Genomic DNA, 23,467 nt, shown 5'->3' on the forward strand with positions numbered 1-23,467 from the left:
ATTAGTCATTTGAACCCGTGTTTCGGAGGATTTAAATCAATTGTGCAGCATCATTTTATTTTGTCCATCATTGATTGCCATTATGATGATTAATTACCACTTCTTATTGCACTTGTCTATTGTACTTCTCTCCCATTAATCTAATATCTGTCAGTAATAAAATGTCATCTTTAAATATAAGTAAAGAAAAAAGTGTTTTATTTTATCATTGTTCATAGCAAACAAACTTGAAGATAAAGCAATGCGTAATTACGTAACTCGAATTTCGCATTTGATATTGTGTCCTGAAAATACCCAAATCAAAAAGTTTTCCTCTCCCAAAGTGAAAAAGAGTTAAATACACGAAAAACAAACGTGCAAAAGAAACACACAGTAACGTAGTCTAATTCAATTTGAATTCACAGCAGTGTTGTTGGTTTCATTTTAGTCCTGGTTTGTTTTTTACTTGTTTTTCCCCATTTTTCACTTGTTGTCGACTTTTATGAGAAACCTAACGGAGGTTGCACTGTGCTGTGTGTCATTTTCGGGTACTGTTTATGGCACTGGTTGGAGGACCTTCTGGTCACTGACCTTTTGTGTATGGAGATAGCTGTAGATATGTATATATACTTTGGTTTATGGTATAGCATAATACGCTGCTTGTTGTTGGCAAACTTTCATGAGCAGTGTCGTGTTTATTTCGAACTTACTTTACTTCTGTTTTTTCGCTTTGCTGCTGCAGATATTCGCGTCATTGTCCTTGTTGTCCTTTCAAGGAAAAGTGCGAGTTACCCATTTTAATATTTGTTCGTTCTCTGTTCATTTCTCTTATTAAATCACCCTCGTCAATCAAATGCGTTGACATGCAATGGACACACAGCATTAGCTTGGGATGCGGGGCTCGGGGCTAGCTGTGGATTATTGTGTTTAATAAAAAATTAAGTGCAGGGTTCAAAGTTGAAACATTCGCCATCTGCTTTAAGTGAAAGCGTAGAACACACACAAAAATCGCGCATACGACACATTGACGCGTGTCTCAGAAATGCACGTCACGTTTCAATTGTTTCACTGCACGCGTGAACAAACATGTAGCAAAAAAAAAAAAAAAATAATAAGATATAGCAAAAAATACTACTATATATATAACATATTACTGGCACATGTGTGTTTTTCTTTGTGTGTGTGCGCGCGGAGAAGTTAGCAGAAAACGGTCACAGCAAGGACAAATGCCAACAAGTGTAAGGGCATAATCGTTATCATTACATGACGTTCAAGAGACTTGTTGTTGATTTAAAGTGTTTCCGAATTAAATTGTAATAGCCTTTAAATGGTTGGAAAAACTATGGGAAAGGCTAAGCGGAAATTCTCACTTAAGTTGATATTTTAGTAAACGTATAAGGTTGAGGGGTATTATAACTTAGTGCCTCAATTAAATGTATGTAATAGGCAGACGGAGGTATCTGGTATCTGGTTTTGGTATAGACAATAATACCTTTAGTATTTATGACATACTTTTGTATGTGGAAAAGCGCCTAACTTCTACGAGTATTAGTTGCTTTTGCTAGCAATCTAGTTTATTTGGAATGTAGTACTATATCAATATAGTGTGGCATATTTTTAGTATTTTTGTGGTATTTTAATTTAGTATATTTTAAAATTAATACCTGGTTACCTTTTATTACAAAATGATAGTGGGTATCTCACAGACGAGCACACTCGACTGTAGCTTTCTTATTTGTTCTCTATTTCTTGGAATAAAGTGCCCAGAAGAATTTATCGTTTTACAAGCTTTAGTTCGTAAGTTTTTGTTATTTGTTCCCTATTGTTTGGCCTGTCATCCCAACCAAACATTAATTCGAGTTTAGCAAAATTTCCATCTTACACCTCGCCTACACCCCAGAATCTAATTTTAATACAAATTTTGGTCAGCAAGGGTGTAAAACGTGTGCGGCGCACAAGTGTAAAAAGTTTTATGCCGGGCGTAAACTTAATTATTGAACGGGCGACGCCGCATCATCAACACAGGAAACGCTACAAAAAAAAAAGAAGCGGGAAACTTAGGAACAGGTGTGCCGAGCAGCCGCAGCCACAATTTGTATATTAAATATGCGACTTAGAGAAATTTTAAATTGAAAAACTTTGGCCGGTTCGCAAATTAAAAAAGCCCATGTCCAAAGTCGCCGTAAAGAACGAAATTCAACAATAAATCTGTAGAGCTTTAAGAGTTTAAAAAGTGTATTGGTAGAAAGAGCGAGCAAGGGAATGGGAAAAAATGGAAGATTGCCAATAACAATAACTGCCACATGCAGCAAGCTACACACAAACACACACATATGTGCACACTTTCATTTGTGGCACGAACTTTAAAAAGTCACGTGCTAAAAAACTGATTGCGTGGTTTACCAAACAGGTGAAAAAAATGCTGATAAGGTCTAAGGGACTAAAAAATACGCTGTAGCTATATTTGTAAACATTTTTAAAGGGAACGTAAAAGTCGGAACAACTAACTATTTACATAAATTTATTGTGTATTTAAAGAGTAGACAATTCATTTGACTAAAATCCTTTATTAAATATTTATTTTAATTGATATTCATTTATGGCACCGCTAAATAGCAAATAAATGAATTTAATTAAGGCAAACGAACAAAGGAAAATAGATTGCTGTGGAATGAGACTAAAAACAATGAAGGAAAAAACAATATGCGGGTGTTTGTAAATAGGATAAGGAAATTATATTTACGCATTCAGCTTAGCTATTCAAATGTAAGAAAATACATAAATAATTCAAAGAAAAAAAGTATTGCTATATTAAAACAGAATATTAAATTATTTATGAATTTTTGCATCCGGTTCTCCAAAGGGAAATGAGTTATAAGTGACTTTTCTGCGAAATAATTAACTTATAATCTGCATTGTTATTATTTAAATGTATCGATTAATTATAGTTTTAACTATTTGGTATACTTTGAATTGCCGATTATACTTTCTACTTTTGTAGTGAGTACAATCTTTTCATTAAAACTGCCAAAATCCCGTTTATTACAAAAGAAGACACAAACGTTTTTGAGTCGAAAGGAAAATGATATTTATTGAAATTTCATTCAGTGTAAATATTCAGCAAGAAGTAAGCGGCATTAAACAAGTCTTGACTCAAGCATTCGCTTTTAGGCATGTGCTGAGATTAATAACAATAAGTAAAAAGTCTTTAAATTAGAATACCAACAAGTAATATTTCAGTATAAATCAAAAGTATTTTAGATTTGGAAAACATTTGAATATATAGTACGAGTATTCTAGTTTCATTTTTTTTTTGTTTTTTTTTTGATAAGTATTTGCTTAGATTTGTTTAATTATTTTGTTGGTTCTATGATCTTGGACTCACAGTCCATGGGATCAATATCCTGCTCAATGATCAAAGTATTTTTCGATATAATGTTGGCCAACTTTGTCACCGAGTCCGACGGAGGCTGATTAATGCTAGATCTGGTCGTGGAACGCTTGCGAATATCCGCCTCTTGCTGTTGCTTTCTATGTATATCACTTAATCTAAAGGCCTCGAGGAACTCATTGAGATCCACTTTGCCATCGCCATTGAGATCCATCATTCGGCATTTTTCTAGCATTTCAGATTTGGATGTGTCACCCGGCATATGGGCATCCAGGAGATCAATTGCCTTCTCAAACTCATCAAGTGTTATTTCGCCTAAAGGGAAATTAAACAAATTAGAATCAATATGGCGTAAAACTGTTTTAAAACAAACCAGATTTATCGGCATCTATTATATTAAAAATGGTCTCCAAACTAGTCTTGTTGGCATACAAAGCATCCATAACTGATGTGCCATCAGCTTCTGCTTCCAACTGCAAGACAAAGTATTAATTAACTTAAATCTTAAGTCTGAAATTTCAAAGTTGTAGCTTACTATAACATCCGTATCCAGCAGATCCAATGTTCGGAAATAGTTGACACTCTTGCTGTCGGTTCCCGGTGCAAGTTTCTCGCGCAGTAGACGCCAGGGCAGTCCCAACTTGGTCACCTTCTCCATAACATAGCACCACTTCGAGATGGTTATGTAGCCCTTATCATCTGGATCGTACTTCTTAAACTCGGTCTCCAGCTCATCGCGATACTCGCGCATCTTAACGGCCAGCTCCTTTAAGGCAGCACTCTCCACGATGCCTACGCGCTGCTTGAAGGTGAGTTTCTTGGCCTGTGAGGCAGCCGAGATGTACTGGACAAATCGTGGCACCAACTGGTTATTAAGGCGTATGTACGCCCCTTTATTGGACCCCAGGGCATAGTAGTTGGAGGCAGAGAATATGGTGATGACCTATTTCAATAAATTTGAATTTTGATTTCAATTTAATTCGTGCTTAATTCACCTTGTTGTCATGCGTAAACTCGTGCCCATTTGGCTTGCATTCGTGTGATCTGATCATGTAGCTGAGTCTATGGCGCTCCAAGAACTTTTCAGTGGTGTCTGGACCAAACCAAACACCAGCTCCACGCAAAGTATTTGGTATACAGCCAGGCACAGACTGTGGATCGCTCCACATAATATCGAAAATCTGCAGAGACAACAGTTTAGTTAATTTTAATTTTCAAAAGTGCATTCAAGATACCTGCTGCCACTCAGCTTTGTCCAGCGGCTGACCTTCAGTGAGCGGCGGTCGCAAAATCGAAACGTACTACAAAAGAGATTAAATACATAATATAGTTTATATTTGACTATTTAAGCAGCTTTACCTTGCTTCTATCTATAGATTTAATGAGATCCAGATCTGTGTTATCCGAGAAACCGCCATGCACAATCAGAACACGATTGTTTATAATTGATCCCAGTGGCAGCCAGCGATAAACTTCATCGATTAAGCGCAACAATCGTTTATAATTGCGCTGAGTTAAAAATGTTCATTAAATAGAGATTGTATAAAGAGAAAGATATATACTCACTGGATACTTGCGCTCTACTTCGCGACTAAAGCCATAGCGAGCATTCATTACGCTGTCCTCATGATTGCCACGATTGAGGAATACAGCATTGGGGAATGCCAAATAAAGCGACAGTAATAGCAGAAGAACCTCAAGTCCCTTCTTTCCTCTGTCCACAAAGTCACCGTTGAAGACATAAGGATTAGAAGTGGACGGCAGCCCATTCTGTGAATAAATTTTATTTCAAATTTTTAAATGATTTTTATAATATTTTAATTCTTGTTTACCTTGCATAGCACAACTAGCAAATCATCCAGTTTGCCATGCAGATCCCCACAAACTGTCACTTGCTGCGACACCGCAGTGGAAACCATCGAGAGGTTAGGCATTTCCTTGAGTGACTTGGCAGCTTCTCTGAGTATTAGCACAACATACTTGGGATGCAAACGATTGCTCTACAACGAATCAATTAAATCAATCTTTATATTCACTTCAAGAAAACACTCATCTGACTCACTCTCTTCTTGCGGAACACATCGATAAGTAGGTCTATGTGACTCTTCATTATGGGTATTTCAACTTTGGTAGACACAATATCGCCCACTTCTTCCATTAGCGCCTCACTTTCTTCCAAAAGAGCAGCTTAAAATACATACAGAAAATATAAGAAATTTATTTCATAGCTAACAGCAAAATGTTAGAACTCACTGCATGTTGACGTTGGACTTTTGTTCCCTGTCCCAGCTGCCTGGGGCATGTGCTTGATGAGCTCATGGAAAAATTTGTACAACTGCAAAGAAAAGCAATTAGCAATGCTTTAGAGTGCACTATAAAACTAGCGAAAATGGAATACATAAAGTTAATTTAATTAAACTAGCGTCAGTTATAAATGGCACCCAAGCTGCATTTTCTGCTTTGCATAACATAAAATAAAATAATTGACATCTTACCTCGGCTTGGTCCTGTTCGCTGGCATACTCCAAGTTCTGGAAGATTTGCCAATTACAACGCTTTCTCATTTCCTGTCTGGCCTGATGCTGCCGATACCATTTCTGAATGAATATTGCAGCTCTGATTGCTAAAAAATATCAAGATATGGCGGCTTAAATTAGTTAATTTCAAATTAAATGGAAACTAACATAACATGTGAAACATTATGAATGAATAAATCTTTCTATAGTCGAGTATGTTCGACTATAAGATACCCATTACTTGTTTTAAATGAACCCAAATTATCTAACAGTGCTATATTATTCTTAAAATATGTCAAATCATTATAATGAAAACATACTTAAATATATCGTAGCCTGTAATTGGTATGCCGATATACTACTACATTTAAAAAAGTTAAAAATATACCATACAGTGGAAACTATACCATATTCTCAACAAAAGACACTAAGACTCGTCTGCAACATTCATTTATTACCATAGCCTCTAAGATTTGTACCTGATCTTAACTAAAAAACTGTAATTTGTACCACAAATTGAAACATATGTATGTACATACATGATACATGCTTTTTCCGTACGCACAAAGTTATAATATACTTCTGTCCTGTGTGTAGCGAGTATAAAAATATATTTTATTAATAATTGTAAATGTTCGTTTACGAATACAATATCTACAAATAGTTATTTTTTTAAATTGTTATTACACGCCTTTTGTTTGTTATAAAAACAAATTGTCAACACTAATTATACAATTTATTACGCTCAAAATCAAAAAACGGAAACAATAAAATTTAAACTTCGGTCGGTTTGATAATTTTTTTTTTTGTGCCTGTGTGCAGTGTTAAAATTTTTTAATGTATTGCGCAATAGTTACGTAATAAGTACTTAAACAATCTAGAACACTTCAGCGAAACTATAAATCTTTTTTTTTTTTTATTCCCCATTTGGGACCAATGGAATTCCCAAGAGATTGAAAACAATTATGGTTTTGCAATTGGGAGATTGTATGCCAATAATTATTGCCCTTTAGCTTGAAGTAATATATTATAAAATCAGCAACTTTAATAGTAATTTAAAAAGTTTTCTTATATGTTAATTTGTTTTTAATACAGTTAAAAAAAAGTTAACTGCTACTCTTTAATTATTTTCAACCAAGTGGTCGAAGTAATTATTTCCTTGTGAAAAGTGCATTACCCAAACCTCTTTTTTTCCATATTTTCAGATCCTTTTTGTCGAGTGACATGCAAAGTTCTGAAACTCTTGCCACGATCTGATAATGCAGTTAAATGACCAATTAGGGTTGTAAAGAGCAAAGGAAAACGAGACAACGCTGACTCACTTCGTCGCGTGTAAATTGTTTTTAATATGTTTAAATGTGTCATTATGCATATTAGGAAAAATATGTCGTCTCCCGGGTGCTTTATACTTAAAACATTCGCACTCTCCCAAATTATAAATTCTTTTAATAACATTGTGTTGTCAACATATAGATTTTCACAAAACTTTAACTAGGTAAGTTTAAATTTGATATTTTCTTTCGACAATTGGTGTTATATAATTACTCACCATTTTCATCCATTACCAAGTACATACTTTTAGTAAACAGTAATTAAAGACTCCTTCACTGCACTCAATTTTCGTTCGAAACACAAAGTTGTTTTGTAAAATTGATGCTTTAAGAACTTGCCCTCGTTTCAAATTGAAAATTTTCACGGACAAACGTTAAAGCATATCGATTTTGTGTCGGGACTTTAATTGCTTTGCTTTACTTTGTCTTAAATTGAAATTGGGTAAAAAGAAATTGTCCGCGTTGTGCACACAAAAAATTGTTAATACGCAGCGTGGCCAATAAAAATATGTATGCCAAGTGGCTTTTATGGCGAAAATTGTAGCTACTTTCTGCGTTCTGCATAAGCTTTATAAAGAATTATGAAAACATTTTCTTTGTTGTACACGCGAAACCCAACGCAAGACTGGGACTTTCGAACGGGTAGTTTTCTCTGCTCTGTCTCGATGTCTGTGTCGGTGTTGGTGTTGTGCTTGTGGTTTTCCATTTACCCTCCGCATTCTATCAACTTATGGGTGTGTGTGTGTGTGTGCTTGTGTGTGCCCGTTTCCGTGTCAGTGTGTGTTTAGCTCTATTTGACCATGCAAACAAAAACACACTTACGAACACGTACTTGTATATGTGTGTGTATTAAAAGGGGCAGGCCGGTCGATATGGCCACCCTTTGGTCAGTCAGTCAGTCAGTCAGTCAGCCATTTAGTCGCCGACTCGGCCAGGGTTGTGGCATAAAGATTTGGCTGTCTTGGCTTTCTCAACTAGTTGGTGCCACAAAATTGTAGCACAAACTAATGCGGAAATAAGGTCGCTCTGCTTTTCACTTTTCTTTCGAGTGCTGAATGTGAAAACTTTCTAAAGTAGTCCACTTGTTAGCATTCACTTTCTTGTATTTTTTGTGTGCTGCCGTGTTTTCTTGTTTTCTTTTATTATTTTGGCAAGTACTCGTATCGATTCTTTTTCGCGAGAAAACACGCTGTACTCAAAGTACTCGACGTGTAGTGTAGTAGTATGTGTGTTGTTAGCATGATGACATTTACGATGTTTGCTTTGCCTTTTGGCTCTGGTGGCTTTTAGCTTGTGCGGACACCAGAAAGATGAGGCGACCACAAAAATTGTTGATGGAAAATTGTTTATAAATTTGCCAATTTCCCCAGAGGCTACTCACTTTTCTCGGCCTGCATCGGGCTCTTGGGTCGCTGGGGCTTGCGGAAGCACTTTGGACCTTTCCTGTGAAATAATTGCAGCAGACTGGAGGTCCGTGTGCTGGCCGCCTCCGTTGTTTGCGGCCGGCTATTGGACTCCAGTTCGGACATCCGACTCGATGAGGCGTCTTCCACCGACGAGGAGCTGCGTCGCTTGCCACCGCCGCCAGCCTTCTGCAGACATCCGCAACTGCAGAGCATGTTGATGGCTTTAGGCGGGATAAGCTTTTGTCCACACACGCCTAGGCCTAGGCGTTAACCTCTGACCGACTGCCCGACCGACTGAGGTGAGGTGTTTTTTTTGTTGTTATGTAAATAAAGACCGCATACAGAAACCGTCGAGAACCGAGCACTGCGAATCGAGAACTATAAACTGTAAATTGAGAACTTAGAACTGAGAACGGAGAACTGAAAGACGCAAATGTGCGTCGCACTTATGGGTCTACCATGTGGATATGTCGCGTCGTTTGGGTGTAACGTAGTGTTCGAGCTTTGTCGCGCGGTCCGTCTTAATTGCGGCTCCACAAAGAACAAGCGGAGGCAGAACAAACAAATTTCACTGGACTTATGTCACAACACACATGCATGAGTCTACCTTGAGGTTTACTTTAGTACTGAATGTGTATGCTGCTCGCCTCACAATGTAACATGATATGCCCGGACTTGCCCCGAAAACACATTGTCCGTCCTTCACCCAGTGTGCCGCCAGTGGCGCTTTGTTTTGCCGGGTGTGTGCTGTGCTCTACTGTGTTGTGCTGCTCTGCTCTGCTCTGCTCTGCGCTGAGCTGAACCGAACTGAGCGCTGTGTACTGTGCGATGGTGATGAGTGTGTATGCTGGCTGGCTGAATGGCGTGCCTGTGGGTCCACAAGGGTGGAAAATGAGTGGAAAACTGTTGCATGAAACTTTGCTTCAGTTTTTTTTTTTTTTTTTCATTTGTTCTTTCTATGCTTTGTTGTTGCCGTTGTTGTCTTTGCTTTGCCTTTCATTCATTCAACCGGTATCAAACTCATTTTAATCAACGTGTTTATCACCGATTTCGGATGAGCACCCAGCTGGGTGGAAAATGGGGGGGTCCAAGGCTGCTAAAGTTTAATTTTCGACCGATCTGCCTGCTCTCACTTCGAAAGGTCACAACAAACTAACTAACTCCACGGAAAATACCAACGGCAAATGTGTGTTGGGAGTTTGCTTTGCGAAATACCATGCATTTAATATGCTGAGATTTATGCTTTAATAATTCTGAATTAATTGTTGTGTGGTAAATAAAACGCTTTATTTAGTTCGAGGTGGTGAGGCATCTAATGGAGTTGATTGCTTAATATTTATTGTTCCATTTAATTTTATTTTATGTATAAATCAGTTTGAGCTATTATTTATATTTCATTACGAAATAAATTCTATATCCATGTAAACACTAAACTCTTTTCGTGTTGTTATCTGCCAGGGTATCTTTTGAGTAGCGCACTTTCACTATCTTTATGGCTTCAGATATTGTTGAATATGCCCGAAATGCCACTAAAAGCAGGCAGCACACAAAGTTTGTTCAAAGCTGGGTGGAAGGGGTGGCTTTTTGGTTCCACACAACTTTCGCGCGCACAGAATCGATTCTGTACGAAATTCAGTCACATTCGCACGAGTTCTTTCTCTCAGTGCACTCGTAAAAGTGATGCCGTGGCAGCAGCAGCAGCGGCAGCAGCAGCGGCAACTGAGGCAGCAAACTGTGGCAGCGACAGCGACAGCGACAACAACAGAGCAATAATAGCACAAACACGAACAGCTACAGCCAGAATTTCGAAATAGCACGACAAGCTGCGTGCTGCAGCAGCAGCAGCAGCAGTAACGCCAACGCCAACGCGAACGCCAGCAACAACAGCAGGCAGTGGCAATGTCAATGTTACGTATACGTAATGTTTGTATACATATACGAATCCGAATCCGAAATACGTATAATTACGTATTACGTATACGTATGACCCCGCAGCGCGTTTGTCGCTCTTGCGTTCCCGTCTTGTTTGCATGAAATTCCGATACAAACTGAAAGCACGGAAGTCGCTGGCGGCGACAATGCAAAAACAAAAGCAAAAAGCAGAAGCAGAAGCAAACGCAGAAGCGTTTCAACGTTTCAGCGTTAGCGAAATCAGCTGGCGCAAAAATCGTTCAAAAATGACCGAATTGAGTCGAAAATCGATATCATCTGCGAACGAAAAAGCGGGTAAATCAGCTCTATTCTATTTCCAGAGCCGGTGAGCGATGCGGAGCGAGTGGTGGCAACAGCCACACAAAAACAGAGGCAACAAAGCGAGATGAATGTATTATACATATACATTTTTCTGTTAAAGCGTTTCTTGTATTCGATTAACGTTTAAAGCGCGCTTGCTTGAGTTTGCTTTACATAACAATCACACAGATGATGATGATGATGATGATGCATCGCTTGGGGTAATTGTTGCTCGGATTATATTTCGTTTTTCTCCGGCCGAGAAAATAATTGTCGACTTGTGACTTGAGGGCAAATGCTGGCTGGCTGGATGGTTTGACTCTGCTCAGCTCTGCTTATTTAGGATGCCTTCAACAATTGCTTGCTTATTTAGGATTTCGAGCAAGTCAATGTCAAGTTGAGTCACAACTAACTGTCGCCTCTCTCTCTTTTTCACTCTCTCTCTCTCTCTCTCACTCTCTCTGTGTTCTCTGCTGATGGCCCCCAAAAGTCAAGGCCATTCAATGCTGTTGCCCAGACGACAACGACAACGACGACTTACATTAGCACTTGTCTTTGGGGATGTGTATATGGAATGTTGGTTGTTGGTTGATGTCATTAAAGTTTTCATTGCTTGATTTGGCATGGACAGCAAGGACAAGGCCGAAGGATATGGTCCATCATCATCATCATCTGCATTATTTGTGCGGCTGCCCCAGCAATTTAACTGCGCAGTTGCCAATTGCTCTGCTTATTACATGCTGCCTGATGGATGCGATGGGCGTTCAAATCGCCGCTGTCTGTGTTTACGACTAACTGCTGCCGCTTACACTTGTTTCTCGCTCTCTGTCTCTGCAATCACATTGTTTTTATGGCCTTTAAAAAAGTTGAGCACACATTTGGGCGCTTGTTAAACATGACGAAGCCCTTTTATGAGTCCGGCTTCGCATATTGAACTGCCCAGAGCATAATAATCAAGTTGCAGCCTTACAACCCTAGCCTTGGGCTGCCACAAATTATGCCTGGCAAAAGGAAAGCCTAAAAGAGAAAATAATACATGAAAGCAAAACTCATTTTCTCCGCTTGCTGCATATAAATTATTCGCGTAGTTGCATTAGCCAGCTGTACTGGATCAGCATAAGGCTAGCGAATTTCTGTGGCATGCTGCTGAGTAGCCTTGAGCCAGGCAACAAGCACTTTTGGCCAAAAGTATTAAAAGTTTTGTGTGCCTTTGATCCGCAGCTGACTGCAAACGACAGCAAAGAATAGCACAAACTGTGGGCATCTCTCTTTTTTCCTTACTTCGTTCTGCAAGAACGTGCCACGCATTTCAGTTGCAGTCGCAAGTATTTTAAAGGTTAACTGCCGCGAAACTGGCGAAATTCGTTGACATTAATTTTTAAATAGTTCGCTGTCGTCGCAACTCAATGACCCAAATGGGAGTATGGCATTGAGTAAATGGTGGCAACGGACAACGTGCAGCATCTGTAGTCATGTGGCATGCATGCCACAGTGCTGTCGGCATGCGGCAGCTGTTGCATGGCCTAGCATGCCGCATAGGGGCTGGGATTTAAGCCTCGCTGACAAAATACGAATTAAAAGCTTTTCAAAAGTACATTTAAACGGGCAATGGAACACGCCCTGAAAATATACTCTGAAATGTTTATCGAGACAAAGTGGCATTAACCCACCAATCGCCTGAAAAAGAAAGTGCAACGGATTCAATAAAAAAAAAACCAATTTTGTTTCTTCAATTGATTTCTCAATTGTATATAGGCAAGGCATTTTCTTCAAAGTTTTTTACACTACTAAACCTATAAATACTTATATAATATATAAATATATGTAAATATAAAACTTATACATAAATATAAATTATAGATCTATTCTATGATATTTTAAATAATTTTGTACTCAAGTTGCGATAAATAAAATTATCTTTTCGTGGTATCCATATTTATAAATTAGCATTATTTTCAATTTGATTGAACTCCTTTAAAATTCCATAGAGCTTTCTGTATTATGGTATTATTTATAATTAAGTATGAGGTTTGGAATGAATGAATTTTTAATAAAATGTGTTGTTTGTTATTGTACTTTATTGCTGTACTGGTTCAGCTACTTAATAAATCAAAAATTTAAATCTAAATGATATCTAATTAATTTAAAAATATATTATATAAAGCTTATATATCTATATTCATTCTCATCGCTTCATAAATAAATACTAATAAATGCAAAATTCTATTTTCATTAATATGTTTTAAGTTTTGATAACAAAGTTGAATTGAATTCTCAGCGAATGGTATTTAATCGCATCGCTTTAGTGGTTCATCTACAGTTGCAACTGCTGCATCGGGGCAATTGGTGGGTTAAGTGCAGCCGCAGGCAACACCTGGGCCAACTCAATCGTCCTAAGCGGTCGCCTGGTTGACATTTAAAAACGTTTTGCCTCTTGGCCATTTTTATTGCCTGCCATTTTACAAAATGGCGCAGACATAAAAAATGGCTGGCACGCAATGCGGCAACTTGTTGGCTCTCAGATTTAAGCCGATTCCGCCAAGGGCCACTTTGATTTGCGGCACAACTTATTAAAGCCCTCAGGCTGGCTTTTGGCCATGGCTATAAAGTAGGCAACATACAAAAAGGGAAGTTTTGTAGGGTTGCTTTCTATGTAGGTCTGTGTGGGTTTAACTTGTTACTTGGACCATTTGTATGCAAGCTCACGCTCGACGGTAGCCCCCGAAAGCAAAGTTATAAGCCAAGGTTTCGTAAGTTTAGTTTAATAGTTGTTGTGTTCCGTTCCCAACTTGATCCTTCGCGAGCTTCTTTCGACTCCTTCGCTTTTTGGCAGCTCGCGACGCGTTTTAATGCAAATTAAAACGTTGCCGGCGTCAAAAAGTTGCCTCTGCTTCAACACTCGTCGCAGCGCGACGCGTCAAAGATTAAATTGAGCTCGTAGACTGCCAAAATTTAACACTCATTCTTCCCCAATCCGAGCAGCTTCCTGAAGCAGTTGCTAACGGACTGAATTAAGCGTAGTACGCAGTCAAATTGCTGTTTGCACTAGTTCCTTTTGCCCCCAAGAGTCGCCAATTCCTTCCTATTTGTACTCGAAGTTTACACAAAACTTGAGAGCATACTTGAGAACTTTTAACACTTCTGTCTGTGTTACCTTAGCTTTTACTCCAAGTGCTGTCAATTAACAAGCCAATTCTTGTAATTGCAATGACTAATTATATTACACATCTACAGTAAGCAATTAAAATAATTTTTGTAATAGAAACAACACACGGAAATTAATGTACTTACTGACAGTATGGGAATTGGGCAGCGATTAGTCAGCAAGCATTTAAGAAAACCATTTTTTCGCTTGCCAAATTGCATGACTATCATATTATGCAAGATTGCGAGATTGCTTCACGTAATCAGATGACCTTAATCCCTTGTTCTAACTTTAAGTACTTACGAGTATGTCATGCTACTCTTAACTGATCGCACTTGGCCATTAAAAGCTTAACTACTAATTAGCCTACGATTTAGATATTTTAATATAACTAACTATTTATTAGGTGTGTTGGCAAGCAAAAAATTTCTATACGCACGAAGCATCAATTTGTAAATTAAAACATTTTATAAGATAAAATTTATTTCAAATTGTTGCCTTAATATTGTTAAATTTTTTTAGTCAAATTAAAATTTGTATAAAGTTATATTTTGTGTTGTTAACCAAAAACTAAGTATACGCAAGAAATATTATTTTGTAAAGATTAAATATTTTATAAAAAAGATTCAGTATTTTGAAAGATATATTTTGTTTTGCAAAACAAATTGAGTATACGCAAAATAAATATAATTTTCTAAATTTAATACATTTTAAATACAAAATTTGATTTAATTTAAAAAGTTTATTCTTGATGCATTGTGGAAATCAGCAAAATAAATTTTATATTGGCAAACAAAAATTAAGTATACGCACGAGACATTCTTTGTAATACTAATTTATTTTGAAATATATATTGTACATACTTCATAAAGACAAATTTTGAATGGAAAAGCAAATATAAAATATACAATAGAAATATAATTAAAATAAAAACATATAATACAATGTGTTATGTTGCTTTATTATTAATGAAATCCATTATATAATAGCTAAACTTATATCTGATAGCACAATAATATAAAAATTAAATATTTTGTGTCTTATTATATATTTCATTTACTTAAACTTTAAATTTATTTAGCCTGTATATTTTATTTTATTAAAATGTTATTTGCGACTACCATTGTAAGTAAATTGCAAATTCCAGCTAATGTTCCACTTAATTTTGCTCCTTACGAGTGACTCAAGTATTTTTGTTGCTCGAATCAACACAAACAACTGGAGTTTGAGTTGGTATTTTGGTATTTGCGGTTATTGGGTAGAATGTGTTTTGCGCCCTTTTACCGTGGTGCTGTATTTGCATTAAGTTGCTGTGGCATTTGCTTCGACACGGTGGTTTTCAGGGCTTAGACATTGGTTTGTGGCTCCTGTCTGCGGTTTGTCTTATTGCGAACTGATGTTTTGCCATTATTCCCCCTTCTCCTCTTCTTCGGTGTTGTTGTTGTTCATTTGTGTCTACTGTCAGTGTGCAATTTAATTGAATTATTTGTGCGCTGGATACTTTACTCCGCCTGTGACAGCTGCTCTAATTAGTTGGCCAAGGCTCTCAGGTAAAGGCGTTTAATTAGTCTGCCTGCTGCCTTCTGTCGAGTGTCGAGTGTCGAGCGATTGGCGGTGCCTGGAAATGAAGGTGAACCGCAGTAGGGTTAAGCCGCTTAACGTTGGCTAACTGTCATTAGGCCAACCGGCAATGCGATGCCATCATCCATTATGCCCAAGTGCCAAGGCCATAATCAAATTGAATCTCCCATCTTCATCATCTTCCATTTGCTATTCGTTCGATGTAGTACACAGCAAAATCAGAACGTTTAAATTAATTTCACGTGTCTTTCAGCCGCTCCCACAATCTTGCAAATACCAACGAATCAGCGAATTGTATTATCTATGATAAGGGCACATTACGAGTATTTGCTTTTTGCTATTCACTCCACATATCGACAGACAAGACAGCAGCACTTCCCTTACCTTCATCACATTCACTTTTTCTCTTTATCTTAATCTCCATTGAGCGCAGATTGCTTTTTTCTAGAAAGTGAGTTGTTTTCTCTAGGCTGTCGACCAGGGATGAAATAAAGCTGAAATTGAAGCTGATTTGCTTTTGTTTATTAATGAGATATTAAAGAAGAACTTGAATTAGTTTATCTTAGAATCTACGAGCATGAACCTGACTATGTACTTCATAGTTAATTTACACTTTTTGATGTATGTCCTTCATAGACAAGTATTTAATAGACTCGAAACTGTTTTAGGGAATTACAAATTGTAGCTACAGTCAAACTTAATCAATTAAATAATGAATACACAATTATCATTAATACTTTAAGCTTTGTATTGCAACATAATAAAATAGCAAAGATTTTAACAAGGAATATTAATATAATGTTCTTACCTCATTTCAAGACTTTATCATTTAATTTTCGACAATAAAACATGGAAGTGTCTTTAATGCCTTTGCATCCCTAGCTGGAGAAGCTCCTACTTATAGAAGTATTCGATGCGTCAGCTTGTTAGGAGTTTTCTAGGCTGTGTGTCGCTGACATGTTCGGATGTCTGTTTATTAACTTTGACTAGGCTTGTTAGGCTGCCTGGTTGTCATGTCATTTGAGCCACGAAAGCTGCCATAAACACGTCGCACACGTATGCGCCATTTTAAAAATGGCGTCTACGCCACTTCCGCTGTTTACGGCAGCCGAATTTTGAGCGTGAAGAGAGAGCGACGACGAATGCATTTGAATTCAATTCAAATTGAAATTACAGCAAATGCCAACGATGCTTATGAAGTCGTTAACGCGACTGCTGCTTCTGCTGCTGGCTCCTCTTTCAATTCCCCCAACTTCGAATCGTGCAGTTAGCAATATTGGCACATCGTCGAAAATAATTGCCGGAAATACAAAAGGAAGACAGCTCGGCAATGGAGATGACGCTAGCAATGGCAATGCCAGAAATGAAATCAAATAAATGGGGAAAGGAAAAGGCAGCGGAAGAGATTTCCAATTTTCTCATCAAGTTGCCTGCTAAAGGAAGCACCACAAGTCGTTCGAGTTGTAGTCACTGTCATTGTCGCCATCCATTGTACTTAGTTGTAGTTGTAGCCTTACTTGGCTTACAGTGCGTATGCTTAACCATAATTAATTACAGCTTTTGTATGTGCGTACTACATGAATGAGGAAGAACTTGAGTGTGTGGGTGTGTGTGCAGCATGTCCTTAAATGGCTTCTTTTCAATTTCAATTGTGAACTTGGCGCCCGTCGCCCGGGGTTCATTGACTGTCCAGTTGAGGCAGCTTGCAATGCGCTATAAAAGCTCAAATCCTTCGTGGGGCAAGCAGCATTCCTGCAACGCACAGCCGAGTAAACGTAACAAGGATTTGCAGCAGCATTAGCAGCGAATCGGAAGTGAACGCAGAGACCAACAAGTAGCAAGCAGCAGCTTCATCTCTACCAGCAGCCAACACTAGCATGGCCTCATTGCAGTTCCTGCTCTGCTGTGCTACAACGCTACTGATTGCCAACGCCCTGGAGCTGACACCGCAGCTGCTCAACGCCGCCGTCAATGATCAGGCAGCTAGCAACAAGGCCAATATGCTCTACACTGCCTTTCCGCCCGTCGATGGTGATGAAGTCGATGCAGTCGAGGTGCCGTTAGAAGTGGAACAGGTCGATAACATTGTCCAGCTGCCGCAGCCATCGTATTCGCATCATTCGCCCCCCGACTGGCTGCAGTTCGAGAAGGAACCCGTTCAGAAGCCGAAGCACATTAAGACAGCCTTTCTGAAGCATCAGCATAAGCATGGTGCCCATGGGGCATGCCACATCGAGATCACCAGCAAAGTGCCGGGCATCTGTCAGCCTATGAGACAGGGCAGCGCTTGTATGTCGGGTCAACTGATGGATTTCTATTCGGCACCTGATTGCTCAAGTGCTCAAGGCTAAATAAGAAGAGTTCTCCAACTTTGTTTCTCTCTCTCTCTTTTTCTTTGTCTCCGAAAGCATTACGACTACCTGGTGCACAAATTAACTTAGTAACATGTGTATAAATAAAGTTTATTTTATAAACATTTGCTAAACCATTTTTTCCATGTTGAGATCGTATCGTTACAAAATTGGCTTAAATATATTTTAGATTTATGTTGCGCACACTTTGCACGTTTTATAGCTTGTTTTTGACTTAACTAAATTAACATATTTATTATATTCACTATAATTAATGGAATGTTCGTTTTAGCAAATTAAGTGTCTGATTCAGATATCTTTTAGATATGCAGTCAGATTTATTGGAGTAGAAATTCAATCATAAGAAATTCGTCACGACGAAAGTGTTTCCCCAACTAATGAATAATTTAACATTCAAGCGAAGACTGTCACTGATTAAGCTAATCTATACAAAATCATTGAAACAAAAAATAAAAACTAGTATTAATAGAACAAAAAGCTTTTAGTATGCAATAAATCAAAGTTATGCTATGTCAAATGAAATAAAAATACCATTTTTGCACGCGTATATATATTGCACAAATAATTAAAATTTAGGAGCAATATAAATTTTTAAATTTAATTTCTCTTTGCTGAGTTTTTCAATGCACACAAAACACAAGTAAACTGTACACAGAAAAAAATAATCTAGAGTAATAAGTATATTGCAAATCTTGATTTAAGATATTTTTTAAAAAATCTAGTTTTTCAGGTAGAAAAAATCTTAAATCTTGAGTAAACAGTAGATTGCAAATCATGGTTTAGTTTTTTTAGGTTAAAAAAATATTAACTCAAGATTGTAATCTTGCTTCAAGAATGTTTTATTCTATATTGATGTTAAAGCATTTAAATTTTCGAGCCTTTGATCTTAATTTAAGATTTTGTTGGTTCAATTTTGAGATATTTCCATTTTTGAAACAAGATAATAATCTTGAATTTCTAGATTGAGCAATTTAGAATTTTTGTATGATTTTGATCTTGATTTAAGAATAAACCTTCTTGGTTTAATTTTTACATCATCTTGATTCACAATTTTATTCTTGATTTCAGCACTATAGTTTTCTGTGTTGTTGAAACATGTCTAAATTTACCTCAGATTTAAGTAAATTAATATTGTTAATAATTCTTCTTAAAGCTTCTTACACAATTATTGATCTTTCCTTAAATTCCTTTTGCTTGGGGATTCCACACATAGATTATTTACATTACAAGTACTAATTAAATCTTTGCAAAACTCACTTTCGCCAGCCAAATAACTATCTCATTTTGGGCCATATTGTTGGCTTCGTGGGCTTCGCTCCCAGCACAGTTGTCGAGTTTCCAATGGCAACACATTGGCCACCAAAAACCTCCAACAACTGCGGTGCTTGGAAGAATGGAGCGCGTTTCCATTCAGCTGGACCCACGCGCTCAATATGATCGTAGATTAATCCGCTCACATCGAAGGCACGAAACTGCTCCAGCAACTCTTGATTGCGCAGATCACTGCCCCACAGAAAGACAACCTGCAACATATCCAAGCCGAGATCAACCAACTCCTGATTGTGCTGAAAGTTCTGCACATGCGGCGCAGTGCCAAGAATCTCGGCACTCTCCGCAAAGTTTATGGCCTGCAGAAAACTCTGAGTGCGCAGATCCATGTAGGCATCCCAAATGTTTGTCTTTCCCGTGGTCAGCAGCATGACTGGAAAAGCTGTTTGCTTCAACCTCACCATACTGCAAATGTCCGCATCGAAGCTGGCGAAGATCAGCGGTCTACCACAGCCATATCTGGCTGTTGTCTCAATGATTCTATCCACATAGATGTTCTTGTTGTGCGTCTGCGTCGACTCGAGTGCACCAGATGCCATCAGCTGCGGCCACTTGATCTCCACAATCAAACCCAAGCTGCGAGGCAGTGCATCGTAGACCTCAGACAAGCGGGGAAAGAGTCGCTGCAACTGACTCGCATTGCGCACATTCAGATGCGTGTATTCCTGCAGACTCCAACGTTTGAGGATGAAGACACGACTCGCTTTGAGTTCTGCGTAACTGAGCTGCCGGATAAGCACATAGCGCAGATCAAAGCGATCCACAATGGGCTGAGAGCTGACGCTGTTCGTGGTATAGAACCCAAAACCACGCCACACAATGGGCACATAATCCCGGGTCAGTTGCACGTCCAGCTGAACCATATCGCCTTTGGCCTTCGGCACAGCTAGTAAACTTTCGATGGTGTTCTCCACTAAGCTTGTGCTCGACTGATGATAGCTCAGTCCCAGTCCACGATTGCCTACATCCAAGGTGGGCCAATTGTTGGGCCAATAGCGCTGAAAACTTCCGCTTAAATTGATGTCATCGGCACGAGGCAAAGGTTGCACCACCAAGTAAGGCAAGGTAAGCTGTCCAATGACTTGCTGACTGTTTGGATGCTGCACAGCCAGCTGTAGAATGCCACGACTACCGCGCAGCTGCTCCGGCAGAATATATACCTCACCAAGAGGCGTCTGTGAGCGATCCAGATCATAGATGGACAAGCGAAAAGCGTTGGCCACATCCAGTGGCTGGCTGAGGCGGTAGATGACAATGGCGCCCTCGTTGTACCTGATGCCCTGGCGACTCTGCAGCCGAAACGAGGAACGATTGTAAGCGTAACGAGAGACCTCAATGCGTGTGTTGTCCAGCAAACTAAGTGGCTTCAGTTTAAGCCGCAGCTTGACAGGATTGATCTGCCCTGATAGCTGCAAGTGTTGCTGCCAGATGAACTTCAACTCAATCACATACTCCTGCTGCAGCCAGCCGGGTTCCAGCCACTGGCCACCGCCCACAGAGCGAGCATATGCCTCGCCAAAGATATCCGTGCCCGGCGAGCGATAGATCTCGTAGGTCTGCAGCATGCGCGCCACCTGTTGCGCCTCCCAACGCCGCAAGACTCGCTCTCCATCCGCATTCAAAGTGTAGATGAGATAGCGATAGTAGACACGTCGGCTGGCACAGATCCATTGGCGGATATACCATTTGGTGCGCTGCTTGTTCTGGGCACGCAATGGCAGCGCTTTAGCAATGCTCCAGGCGCCCAGAGCTTGATGATCACCACTGACGGCGACTGCCTCATCCGGCGACAGTTGGAAGCCCGACGGCAGCGCAACGTTGAAGATGCGAAAGAAGGGCACGCAGAGATAACTGCGTCCGGTTATCTCGTTGGGTCGTTCCTCATCGAAGACCTTAAAGGCCTGCAGCTGCGCGGAGCTGAACACAGACGATTCATTCACAACCGTATTGGGAGCGAGAGCGGGAGAGGGAATGGAAAACGCGTGGAAAGTGGCGGCTGCTGTGCAAAACAATGGCCAGAACAAAGCGAGCTTGTAGAGTATGCTAATTGATTTTAGCACTCGATACATCTTTGTTGTCCAAATCAAGCAGCAGCATCATCTCGCACCCAAATGAATAAACTTGTTTTCCCAATATACAACAATCTAAATACAAAACACAAAAACAAAACCGGCGTTAAGCGAACAAGAAGTCTAAATCGATGCCGTTTCACGATGGCCACTTTCTTCGATTCGATTGAGTTCTTAACCCGGCACTGACAGACGATCGAATGAAAGAATCTCGCATGGTTCACCATAGTTTTGTGGCTACCAATCAGCTGAGTCTACACAGAGAAAAAGAATACTAGAAACACAAATAAAACAAGCGGCCCTTATTACAATAAATAAATCATTTCCGCTCCAACTGTGAAGAAAATTAGAAAATAATCATTTTAAATTGATGAACTGTTTAAAAGAAATTCTGACAATGATTTATTGCATGAAATAGTACAAGTGTTAAATAAATTATCTTTGCTGTCAATCAGTTTTTCATTAATTGAAAAGTTAACAAATTATTCTTAAAGTAAAATTAAAGAAAATTAAAAAGGTATTGCACCTAAATAATTAATAATTTTGTTATTATTAAATTAAATGCAGAAATTGAAAACTTAATCGAATTATTCAAATTTAAATTTTTAATATAAATTATCCTTAATTTTAAACTATTTGATCAGGTAAAAGAATAGGAATGAAAATGTATTGCACCTAAATAAAAAGTAATTTTCTATAGTATATAATATAAATGCATATATTGCAAAAATAAATGAAATTATGAATAGCAAATTTATATCTTAAATTATATATCATTTTAAACCAATTGATTAGTTAACTCGATTTTTTTTTAATTTAAAATCGTTTTATTAAATTTAATTTAGATTTTTAAAGAATTCATATTTTTACGTTGAAGTGATTTAAAATTTTTTGGTTTAAACTTTAAATTAAAAAATAACTCTCCTCTTGCATCTTCTTTCCACATTTTGTTTTCTTGCAGTGTGCGTTAATTTTGTCGAATTCCGTTTAATAAGTCACCACAGCGAGCTAATAAGCTTGCCCCCGAAATATTGGCATAGTCTTGTATGCTAATGTTGCAGATGCCGAAGAAAGTTGTGAGAGAGTTGCTCAGATATTTTCGTCCACTACTAAAGGTTTCACATAATTTGGATTATAGTCCAGATGCATATAACGCGAGAGATGCCAACGCTGAATCGGCGCCTTGGATTCATTACTACAAGTAAGCTTATCAACCAGATGGAAATGCTTCAGAGACAATCGCACACTCAGCAAGTATTTTTCCACCTGATTGATTACCTCATCGCTGGGCTCTGCAGCCCTGGTGTAGATGGCCATTTGATGACGAAACCAAGGCAGCGAGCAGTGCAGTTCCACGGCATAATTATCATAGTCTGTTTGCGTAATGCGTGTCCAGTAGAGATCCACTGCAACAGCAATGAATCAGCATCAGAGAGCGAGAGTTTTAAGAGAATTTCAGTCGAATACTTTACTTACGATCTTCAAAGTAGCAGCGATCGGTTGGCTCGGGATTTGTGCCATAGATCCACCAGGTTCCCCTTATCTGTGAAGCACTTGTAACATGTAGATTAATTTGCATATCTCGCTGAAGATCAAGACCCATTCACCCTTTGGGCGTCCACTGGAAACTCTTTGAACAAACATTTCCAGCCAATGACCGCATCGAAATCACAAAGTAGACACACACAGCACAGCAAACCACCAAAAATAGATCCAATTTCGACTCGAGACATCGATAGGCTGTCAATATTGTGTTCATCTTCATGCAAATGAGACGATCCCATGCCATCCACATTGCCTTCGCCATCGCCATCGATCGGCATCATTCCATAATTGACCATAGACCATTAAACTGTAGACAACTTGGCTTATTTTATTTGTTTCGGCTGTGTGACGGCTCTAAAAACTCAACAGCGCCTATTAAATAATAGCATATCGAAAGGGTTCTCTTTTGATTCTCTCTTGAAATTTTTGTTTCTCTCTTAATTTGTTGCTTAACTTCATTTTACCGCCGCTGACTTCAACTCAATTTATGTCTCTATTATGTCTCTATAAATTTGACAATCTCTTTCTTTTCCCACTAATACTTTCTTTCCTTTACCTTTTAGAATTCGCG

At 38.7% G+C, this 23,467-nt stretch overlaps 4 protein-coding genes across 8 annotated transcripts; 1 reads left to right on the forward strand and 3 right to left on the reverse strand.

Annotated features, from left to right (window-relative positions):
• Nucleotides 1-3,055: 3,055 nt before the first annotated feature.
• Nucleotides 3,056-10,652, reverse strand: LOC117570138 (serine/threonine-protein phosphatase rdgC). Of its 3 annotated transcripts, none has more exons than XM_034251601.2 (13): nucleotides 10,413-10,652; nucleotides 8,599-9,491; nucleotides 5,866-5,993; nucleotides 5,624-5,705; nucleotides 5,433-5,557; nucleotides 5,203-5,370; nucleotides 4,937-5,140; nucleotides 4,730-4,879; nucleotides 4,606-4,671; nucleotides 4,366-4,551; nucleotides 3,906-4,313; nucleotides 3,744-3,843; nucleotides 3,056-3,685 (listed from the first exon to the last, which is right to left on the reverse strand). In XM_034251601.2, the coding sequence occupies exons 2-13, from the start codon at nucleotides 8,834-8,836 to the stop codon at nucleotides 3,333-3,335; spliced, it is 2,208 nt and encodes a 735-aa protein (XP_034107492.1). In that variant the 5' UTR covers nucleotides 8,837-9,491; nucleotides 10,413-10,652; the 3' UTR covers nucleotides 3,056-3,332. The 3 variants fall into 3 exon arrangements, with proteins under 3 accessions (XP_034107492.1, XP_034107494.1, XP_034107496.1); XM_034251603.2 differs by lacking the exons at nucleotides 8,599-9,491; nucleotides 10,413-10,652 and adding exons at nucleotides 6,426-6,473; nucleotides 7,436-7,839; XM_034251605.2 differs by lacking the exons at nucleotides 8,599-9,491; nucleotides 10,413-10,652 and adding an exon at nucleotides 7,436-7,839.
• A 4,346-nt stretch (nucleotides 10,653-14,998) lies between these two features.
• LOC117566516 (glycerophosphocholine phosphodiesterase GPCPD1) lies at nucleotides 14,999-21,537 on the reverse strand. The gene is made up of 2 exons (XM_034246057.2): nucleotides 19,211-21,537; nucleotides 14,999-16,087 (listed from the first exon to the last, which is right to left on the reverse strand). Exon 1 carries the CDS (start codon nucleotides 21,349-21,351, stop codon nucleotides 19,228-19,230), a length of 2,124 nt encoding a protein of 707 aa, XP_034101948.1. The 5' UTR covers nucleotides 21,352-21,537; the 3' UTR covers nucleotides 14,999-16,087; nucleotides 19,211-19,227.
• LOC117568967 (uncharacterized) lies at nucleotides 17,319-18,078 on the forward strand. The gene has a single exon (XM_034249925.2). It carries the CDS (start codon nucleotides 17,459-17,461, stop codon nucleotides 17,930-17,932), a length of 474 nt encoding a protein of 157 aa, XP_034105816.1. The 5' UTR covers nucleotides 17,319-17,458; the 3' UTR covers nucleotides 17,933-18,078.
• A 719-nt stretch (nucleotides 21,538-22,256) lies between the features above and the next one.
• Nucleotides 22,257-23,387, reverse strand: LOC117569299 (uncharacterized). Of its 3 annotated transcripts, none has more exons than XM_052003717.1 (4): nucleotides 22,959-23,387; nucleotides 22,828-22,894; nucleotides 22,630-22,757; nucleotides 22,257-22,557 (listed from the first exon to the last, which is right to left on the reverse strand). In XM_052003717.1, exons 1-4 carry the CDS (start codon nucleotides 23,190-23,192, stop codon nucleotides 22,441-22,443), a joined length of 546 nt encoding a protein of 181 aa, XP_051859677.1. In that variant the 5' UTR covers nucleotides 23,193-23,387; the 3' UTR covers nucleotides 22,257-22,440. The 3 variants fall into 3 exon arrangements, with proteins under 3 accessions (XP_051859677.1, XP_034106298.1, XP_051859678.1); XM_052003718.1 differs by having other exon boundaries at nucleotides 22,453-22,546; XM_034250407.2 differs by having other exon boundaries at nucleotides 22,259-22,757.
• Nucleotides 23,388-23,467: the final 80 nt, after the last annotated feature.

The sequence above is a fragment of the Drosophila albomicans genome, chromosome 3 (genome assembly GCF_009650485.2).
Source record: "Drosophila albomicans strain 15112-1751.03 chromosome 3, ASM965048v2, whole genome shotgun sequence".
Lineage (NCBI taxonomy): Eukaryota > Metazoa > Arthropoda > Insecta > Diptera > Drosophilidae > Drosophila > Drosophila albomicans.